This window comes from Falco rusticolus, chromosome Z (assembly GCF_015220075.1).
Source record: "Falco rusticolus isolate bFalRus1 chromosome Z, bFalRus1.pri, whole genome shotgun sequence".
NCBI lineage: Eukaryota > Metazoa > Chordata > Aves > Falconiformes > Falconidae > Falco > Falco rusticolus.
Window position 1 is genome coordinate 82,803,691 of NC_051210.1, and position 9,714 is coordinate 82,813,404.

Below are 9,714 nucleotides of genomic sequence, written 5' to 3' on the forward strand. Positions count from 1 at the left end.
AGCCCTGCCTTCACAGCTCCGAGGGGGAGAGTGATAGCGCTTCTCCGAATGTGAGAGCTCTCACTGGTGGGTTTGCCTAATTTTTTTTTTTTAATTTTTTTTTTTACGGTGTCAGTTAATGAGATCTCTTCACTGTATGAACATAAGCAACCATTAAGCCTCTATCTGCCATGGAATTCTCTATCTGCCATGGAATTTTTTTTTTTTTCTGGGACGTGTGAATAGCAGTTTTCTCTGCTGTAAAAGGAAAGACGTGGAGTATGATGTACGGACAGATGTGCGTACAGGTGTTGCTTGCTTACACATGCACGGGAAGAGAGAAGTGTGTGCACGTACTAGCCTGAGTCTCCCCTTGGAGGGCTGCTGGCCAAGCTGTGTCCAAAACAAGCTCAGGTAGGAAACCAGAAATACCCCAGATTTTACTGCAGTAAAGAAACGCTATGAAAGGCATTTGGATCATTATAGGTGACTTTTTAAAATAAAATGGCGAGTAGTGGCCATGCCTGCACTGGGTGCTGTTGCAGTGCTGGGTGTGGATGGAGTGTGTGTCCATGGATGGCTGCAGCTGCCAGCCTGAGGAGCACCAGCTCTCCAAAAATAAGTGGAACTGCTAAAACGTCTCCTTTTCCAGCAGGTCATACCTGGAGTTTCCTCTGGTGCTACTCAGCTCTTTACACCCAGCATCCTTTCACCTTGGTCAGCAGGACTTTATCTGTATTGCCTTGACCCAGACTGGTTTTTTTTTGCATTGAGTAACCCTTAGGTGACCATAGTTAATGATCCAAGACAAATAAAATAACTTTGCTTCCGACTCTGACCAAGCAGCTTTACTGTGACGATACAACTGGTGTCATCCCCGTAGATGCTCTCCTCCTTTCGGCCCCTGCGCCAAGCTTTGCCTCGCCTGGCCTGCCTACCTCCTGCTACAGGGTCTAGCTTCCTTCGTTCCCCAAAGGGGACACAGTTGTACGAGGTGTTGTTTTGCACCTTTAGCAGCAGATAAGCGCCTGGGTTACACCTTCCTTAAACTACCTTTAGTATAAGCACCAGGAAGATCTGCCCTGGATTAATTTGAATTATGGGGTCTTGGAGTTCTGCCTGAATTGCCAAGTAAGCGCAGACAGCGCATCTTTTGGCTCTTATTAGGGAATCCAGTCAATTTATATTTTAACCAGTGTTATTCCTTTGGTAGTTATTGTAGCCTTTCCTCCACCTGACCTCACCTGTTTGTCTCCCTGGTGGGCTCTTCCCTGGACTTTCCTCCTGGCCTCTCCTCTTGCCCCCACTCCTTTACACCTCAACCGTCAGACCTTAGCGTGGGCATCCCATTACCCTCCTGCTTATCCTGCTCTTGTCTTTGTAGGCTTTGCCACCCCTTTAGGGGCTCTCCCCTGTGGAAAAAGAGGGGAAAAGGAAAGCTGTTTGCTCTTCTCTGGTAGGAGTGGAGGTGAGATGTGGTGGTCTTCATAGAATCACTTAGGTTGGGAAAGATGTTTAAGATCATCAGGCCCAACCCTTAACCCATCACTGCCAAGGCCACCGCTAACCCCTGGCCCCGAGCGCCACAGCTACAGGTGTTATAAATCCCCCCAGGGCGGGTGCCGCCAGCCCCCCGGGCAGCCTGTGCCAGCCTTGGCCACCCTTTCCGTGACGGGATTTTCCCTCATTCCCAACCTAACCCTCCCCCGGCACAAGGTGAGGCCGTTCCCTCTCGTCCTGTCGCCTGTTCCCTGGGAGAAGAGCCCGACCCCCCTGGCTCCAGCCCCTCTCAGGGGGTTGTAGAGAAAAGGGTCTTTTGGTGGTTGCAGCTGCGGAGCCTGGTGCTCCATCCTGGGGCCAGGTCCCAGTGCTCCTCCTTGGGCATGAGCAGCAGCACCTCCCTACTGTGAGCAGCGTGTAGGAGGAGATACACTGACTTGTTTTACGGGGCGGGGGGCGGGGGGGGGGTGTCCCTGGTTACTACTCTCAGATCACGCCGTTTAGCGGATAACTAGCTTCCTTCCTCCCCCTCTCTCAACTCAGCAATTAAGCTGGAATCCTTCTGCACATTTCTGTTGCCTGAATTTGGGAAAATGAGGCTGGAGAGAAAAGAGCAGCACTAGCGTGTGTTTAGCTGCTGACATGCTGGTGGGGGCATAGGGTGGCACTATCAGAATCCCCCCACCCCGTCCCTGCAAGGTTTTTGTATTTCAGATACATACATGCTGCTTCCAAAGCGCTATGGGCCTAATCCTGCGAGGTGCTGAGTTGGGAGCAAATTCCTCGTATGGTAACGTCTCAGGCATTGTTGACACACATGAACATCAGTGATTTATCGCCAGGTTCGTAATGTCATAAAAGAGGCATAATAAAAATCAGTACTGCATGACTTGTTTCCGAGAACATCATTATGGCACCGAGTCGTAATGAATTACTGCACGAGGAGCCAGAAGGGAGGATGGATGCATGGATGGCAACGAGGACAGAGCTTTTCTTTGCTTAAATTAGTATCGCTGCATATGGACTGAGAACCTCTAAACATATGTCGGCATCCCCCGCCATCCCGGCGCGTGCTCCGTGGCGCTGGTGAAATGTGGGTGGGTGCGCTGGTGTCCGCGCTGTGCCAACGGGATCGCTGCTGGCGCTCGGAGCAGGGCTTGGAGCAGGAAAGGCCAAGTGGTGGAAACGATCCCCAGGAAAGGTAATAGGAGTTGCTTGTACAGAAAAGAGCTTTTTGTTTGAGCATAAGTCATGAGTTACCAGTAACTTGTCTGATCTGATACTTATTTGGGGCAGTAAATTGCACTTCTTTCATATCTCCATAAAGGTAGTCTGATAGATGTCTCATTTCTTTATGGATCTGATGGAAAGTCTGCTTTTTTCCTAGCTGTTGGAATCAAGACCAGAATTTGTTTGTGTAATGATCAGACCAAACAACTGTGATCCATTTGGTTCTTGTTCCTCTGTTTCACTGATTCTCACCCATTTAATCCCTTAACGTGGGACGGTGAGAGCTCCTGGATCCACACCCCGGGGCTTTACCTGGGAACATCTTCCCGCTGCAGGTTAGCGTTGGGTTTTAGGGGTGGCATGGAGGCTGGGCGATGAAATCCATCGTTTCATCATGAAATTCCAGGTGACATTTTTACCCACCCACGTGAAGTGCAGGATTTTTCCTTGTGTTCCTTTCTCAAGGCACGTACCAGATAGCTTCAGGGGGTGGTGCCTCCAGACAGAGGGGCTTTGGGGTGAGACCACCTTCTTCAGTGGCACAAACCCTCCATCCTTGGCTGTCTTCCCTGATCTGGAGGAAAACAGCTGCAGGTTACTGTCCCGACTTGCTTACAGCTGTATCTGGAACGTGTGCGGTGTGGATTGCGTTTCTATTCTGAGTTCATCAAAATTGAAAAGTAACACTGTGTAAAAACACAGCTCCTCTCATCCACGAGTCCCCAGTGCAGTCTGTTAAATTAGAAGCAATTACTGATGTGTTACGAATTTACTATAATGTCAGATTGGTATTTGTGTGATAGCCAGTGCAAAGTAAAACTGGGCTACACCTCAACTTTGTTTAGAGCTGTTCTGTTTCTTGCTCTCATGTGCATGACTATTGATTTATTTTTTATTAAAGAACATACATAAAATAATTTAATCCCTTTTTTAAAAACCTAATAAAAATTGTATTTTTTTTTCCCCTGCTAGCCATGCGGGTGACTGCCGTGGGTCTGTAACCATCCTTTGCCAGCACCTCAGCTTCCCCGGCTGCCCTCTGTTCTGCCTTTAATGGCTTAGCCCCATTCAAATAAAATGGCATGCAGTAAAATGAAATGAGAATGATTATTCCAAATTTTTCTCCTTTTTAAAAAAAATGACAAATGCACCAAATTTGACATCTCTTCTGACCGTCTAAGGATACTTCAGTGAAAGAGTGCCCCGCTTGTTGGTGTGCTGGGTGTTACATATGCAGCGTCCCTTGAGTTACAGATATTTCTCCAGTGAGGTGCTTTGTTGTGGTTTTTTTTCTCACTTACAACTTTCACAGTTTACTCGGGAGAAGGTGTCAGACAGGTCAAAAAAATGTTCTGAATAATAACAAATAAAAAAAGACCCAGTTCTCTGAATGCAGGAGTGTAACAAAGGGGCAGATTGACCAGGCAGTGGCTGTACTGAGCGACACCAGGCAATAAGCACTATTTGATGTTATTTCTGGAATTAAAATTCTGAGTAAATTGCTTTTTCTTTTAACGCTGAAGATTTGCAGATGAGAACAGAGTCATGTTCTTGGGTCATCCTTGAAATTCATGCTGTACAAATAGCTGGTGTAAAGTGCTAAACCCAAGGAAAACGTTGTGTGGGAGAGCAGGGAAGAGGCTTGAATTAATCCAAAAGATTTCTATTTTAACTTGAATAAAATATTTTATTTTTTTCTGAAATTAAATGCTTAACTCTAAAGCCCGGATGTTCCTTTTATGTTTAAATATATTCAGTGAAGTTTTCAAAAGTCTTTTAAAACCACAATAGATTAAAAGTTCATGTGCATATTAAAAAAAAATCCAAATCAAGGAATTGAAATAGTTGTTAGAAGGCATAAAAAATATTTTGAGGTAGTGTCTTCGCTGAAAACTTTCATTTGATATCTTGAAATGTCATTTTTGGCATCAGGGTATGTGGGATATTTAAGGCAAGTGTGATTTGCATCAGGAAGCTGAAGATTGTAAGTGCGATAGTTTTCTTATTTTTGCTGAAAAAGTAGAGTTTCAAATCTTATTGGCAAGCTCTAATTTGACAGTATCTTAAAAGTATGGATAGCCTATTGTAGATGTTCGCCTTTTAACACCCCCTAAGGGCAAAACAGTACCAATTGCTTGAATAGTCTTTGCTTAGGTTATAATTTTTTTAAAAAAACCCAACCACTAAATGGATAAAGTCATGAACATGAATTTCTGTGAAATATAGACAGTTCCTATATGGAGCCAAATCTTTTCCTATATTCATTTATCCCCTTGAAAAATGGTTATAACTATTAACTTAGGCATGTGTCAACATGGTGTATGCATATAACAGCCTTCAGTGTTTTATGTTAGTTTAGCGTGAGTAACAAAACCCATGCAGATTTTCATTGCTTGAAAAGTGGAAAAGCCCAGTTTGTGTTTTCCAGTTCAGAACTGGGACCTCAGTGCAGATTTCCAGGGTGGCTTTGAGATCACTATTACTGTCACCGAAGAGCAGCGGTTTCTGTATGCACAGTAACCTCTCAACTTACTTTTCATCTTAAACTTACAGCTTCTTTCCTCAAACTTTCCTTAAACTTCCTTCCCTTTTCTGTCAGCTTGGTAAATATGTTTAAAAAAACCCAACAAAAACCAAAAAAAACCAAAAAAGACAAACGGATTTTTAGTACAGGGGGACAGAAGTAGTGCTGAGGTCTCTGTGTGTTTATATACACACACACAGTCCCTGTGAGCACTCAAATGAGAATATGAGATGGTTTAAAACTTGATTTTAGAGGATTTGCACCCCTGTCCTTGTACGAGGAGCAACTCATGAATAAACCTCTGTGATCTATTCCCACCTCTGCTTAGCAGTACTGGTGTTGTATCTTCTTGGTACCAAATCCCTTGGGGGACATAATTACAAGAGGGTTTGAATTTGGGTTTTTTTTTTCATACATTCACCATCTCTTCGTGTATATCCGATACAAGCTTTTGCTGTCCTCTACAAACACCATTTAAAGGGTAGGCAGCTGCTGCTAACAGGATATCCTCCCTTGCCCTACCTGTACATATATGTTAAAAAAACCCCAAAACCAAAAACAAACAACCCGTAAAAACAAAACCTACCTGTGAAAAGTATTAAAAAACCATCCTGTCTCTTTGAGCCAGGTCTGGTTATTTTTTTATAACTCGATAAAAATAACTTTATATATATAATATATATTTATATATTATAACATATAGATGTAAAATATATATTAAAAATAAAAACAATTCAAAAAAGAAACTCAATAAAAATAGCAGGTCCTGTTATTTTTAATTACAAACGGCCCATGGCCACCGTGCGTGGGGAGCAGTGATGAAGGGGGATGTCACATGTGGTGTTTTGCCCTTAGTTGTTTTAAAACCCCGTAACTAGTTGGCCATGTGCATGTTTTATATCTGGGCTGGGTTTTACCAGTCAAGCCTGTACATGGACACCTACAGCAGGCGTGTTTCTATGTTTTTGAAGACAGTTTGCTTTAGGAGTGGAAGGCTGGGTCCTACTGGCAAAATAATAATAATGTCACAGAACCCACAGCTGGTTCGGGGTTGTAAAAAAAATGAGGAATTTGGGATGCTTGCTTTGGCTTCCTGAATGGTAACACTAGGATCAGTTCCTCTCAGGTCTATACTCAGACTTCTGTTGATTGTACCATTGTTTCCACATGGGGAAAATGAACTGGCGGGGTTTTGTGCTGGTTTTGTACAGAGGTAGGTGATTATTCACGCTGCCACGAGAGTGGAGAGAGATGCACTTCGCCAGGAGTTAATATAAACCACATCAGGCTCAAATCAGAGCCTGTCAGACTCTCATGAAGATGGTTTAACCACTGGTGGATTGATCTTGTGTAGTCGTATGAAAGATTGAAGGATTTCAGATATTACTTGCTGAGATAATTTCAGGTTATATGTCTCTCTATATTGTACTATTGCACTGTATATGTTTGCTATTCACTGCTAGCAACAGTAAAAGTGAAATTGCTTTTGTCAGTGATAGCTCTACTAAGTTTTCTGAAAGCCAGCGTAAAACAGATGCTTAGTGGAGCTTCGGTCCCAACCTTGCTGCTTTTCACCTCAGCTTTTTGCTATTCTTTTCATAAGCTGGCCCTGAGCCTGTCAGCTGCTGCTGCTTCCATGGGCAGGAGGTCGCGGAGTGTGTGGCTTCACCTCCACATTTTAGATACTCACTCAGTATCTAAAGGAGATACAACTGCTTGGTAGTTTGAGTAGCTCTCTGGGCTCGATCAGCAGTGTCAGGTAGGATGGCCTCCTTTCCTGAGCGGGTGAGGGGGTAGGCACCCATATATACGTAGACACATACATGTAGTCACCTAAATACCCGTGCCTGAGCTTGGGGCTGACAGCAGCACCGGTTTCTCCGTACTAAACAGGTTGCAGTGGAAAAGAGGTGCCAGACTGCCATGCTCCACCAGGAGGATGGGGATTCGGTGGAGGAACCACGGAGCAGGGTGTTTTGTGGGAGAGCTGAGCTTCTACAAACCCTCAGGTGCCGAAACAGTTAATTTAATGATAAACCAGGGAGTTTTCCAAATTGCTTTGTTTGGCTTAAGTACCAGAACTCAAAGCCTCTTAGGTTTCTCAGTGTATTATTTTTTTTCCCCCCAATCTCGCCCTTGGTACTTCTCTAGAGATGTTTACCTACCACTGGCCCTTGTTAGAAGACAACACACTTAACGCTTATAATACAAGAGTCAACATATAGAATAGACCAGGAGCCCAAATGTGCTCACTCTGACCGTTAAGCGAAATAGTCACGTCATCGTAATATAAATGTACACGGAGTTATTCTTTCGCGTTGTGTTTGCACATTATTTAGATCAGTGGCCCGTGACTAAGGATGCTAAACACAACCTCAGTGTGAATAATGGATCAGAACTGTGCAGCCAAAAGAGCCGAGACCAGGGCTTAATATTTTCTTTCAACACATCATTACTCTGGAAATGCCATTGGGAAATTCCTTAATTCCCACTGGTTTTGGATTGAACACAATAAGTAAGAGGTAATGATATTTGTTGTTAATGATAGCAATGTTAATGGCTTTTAATAATAATAATTTAGCGGTAATACAAAGGAACACAAGGCTAGTATCCAGTGAACATCATGCTTTTTACACAAAGCTATTCTTCATAAGCTGTTTAGATATTGCAATGCTCTTAATGATCTCACGGTAAATTAATGCTGCTAATATAGCTCACAGTTATAGGCATAGAGACTGACCAAAAAAGATTTGCAGTAAGGAAAAAAATAAATTGTTTTGATACCAGTGGTGAAAAACCTGCGTTTTGGGTCCAGTGTGGCCCATGAAATTGGACCTTCTTCATCGTGTTTGCCCTTGGAGGGGATTAGGTGACTGTGGGTGCTCCATAAGGTGCATGTGCTAAATACGGAGGCAGCCGATCACTTAAAGTATTGTTAAAAACTGGTTTTGATTTATTAATTCCTGTTGGCAGGCCAGCTTTCACATGGATTTGGTGAGCAACAGCCAAACCCTCAAACTCTATAAAGAGGTGCTGCTCTAAAAGGAATTTTACTACTTGAATCTGCAGTTCAGGCATTTCTGGGTTTTGCACATAGACTGAACACTTTTCTGTGAGGAATGGCATTAATATGAAGTTTCACTGGGGTTTTGGTTTTTTTTCTTTCCATTTCATCTCACTACATTGCAATGATCTAATAACTCATGTGCTGAAGCAACCTACTTAGCTTCTGCTCTTCCCAAGCGCATCAGTTTGTAGGCGTCAGGCTTTGAGTGGTGGGTTATCGCGTGTTTATGAGGTTAAATACTACTGCTGCTTAGGGCACAAGAGACAAAAGCAGTGAGATGGGAGCGAATGGAAGAAGGTATCGTACTGATCACTGCTACAAGACATAATTTCCAGGATTCTGAGGAAGTAGCCTACTCCAGTCTTGCGTGTTGCTGTTGATATTAGAGAATGGTTCAGGACGGTGTATTTTAAGGTGTGATTTTACTGTTAGTTTTGTTTTGTTTTTTTTTTTGTTGTTGTTGTTTTTCTCTCTCCTTCATCCCCTCTCATTTTATTCACGTTTCTTCCATGCCACCTTGGTCCTTTGTTCCGTGACACCTCTCAGCCGTGGCCACCACGGCACCTCCCACCCACCCTGCCACCCCCGTGCCGTTGGCCTCTCTGACTGACTCCTCTCCTTCCCCTCCAGCTGTCCCAAGTTCCAGTGTCCTCCCCTCTGCCCCTCGAGATGTGGTCCCTGTGTTGGTCTCCAGCCGATTTGTCCGTCTCAGCTGGCGTCCCCCTGCAGAAGCCCGAGGCAGCGTCCAGACCTACACCGTCTTCTTCTCCAGGGATGGCGTCAACAGGTAGGTGCCAACCTCTGGTGGAGACCCAACCTCCACGGGTCTCCTCTGGATGGGGGGATAGTCAGTCCTAAGAGGGCCTGAAGTCTTTAAGGGTATCTTACAAATGGTTCTCCATCTTGTGGAGTTCTCCCTGTGGTAAGTGCGAAGCTAGAAATGTCCTCGGTGTATTTTTGTAGCCACCATCTCCCCGGTTCTGTAACAGTGCTCATTGTCTTGGTATGAAGGACCGTTTGCGTTGACAGTGGTGTCTCTGGATCTTACCTCCTCCAGCTATTACTCAACTGTCTAACATCAAATAAAGTATCATTAGCTCCATGTTTTACCTTTTATCTTCCTGTGAAGACCCCAGCTCAAATATTCTTTGCCTTGCCGGCGGGGGTGAATGTGTTGAGCCCTGGTCAGCTGGAGAGGAGGAGGAGGAGGAAGAGGAGGAGGAGGACTGCTTCTAGAGCGGGGCAGTTGGTGTAGGACCTTGAAAACAGCCAGGAAGCGGGTTGTGAGGATTTTACGTGCTTGCAAATACCGTGGACCAGCCTGGGCTGTTCTGGCCACGTGGATTATAGCTGCACAGCAGATAGGTCTTTTGTGATAATGGCACGATAGGTGGTTTGGTGTTTGCGTGATTCC

General features: G+C 44.5%; 1 protein-coding gene across 1 annotated transcript in view; it reads left to right on the plus strand.

Annotated features, from left to right (window-relative positions):
* Window positions 1–9,091, plus strand: part of LOC119141008 (netrin receptor DCC-like) — a 171,522-nt gene extending 162,431 nt beyond the window's left edge. Inside the window, exon 7 of the mRNA XM_037372663.1 lies at window positions 8,931–9,091. Coding sequence (XP_037228560.1) covers window positions 8,931–9,091 — 161 coding nt within the window. The remainder of the gene's footprint in view (window positions 1–8,930) is intronic.
* Window positions 9,092–9,714: the final 623 nt, after the last annotated feature.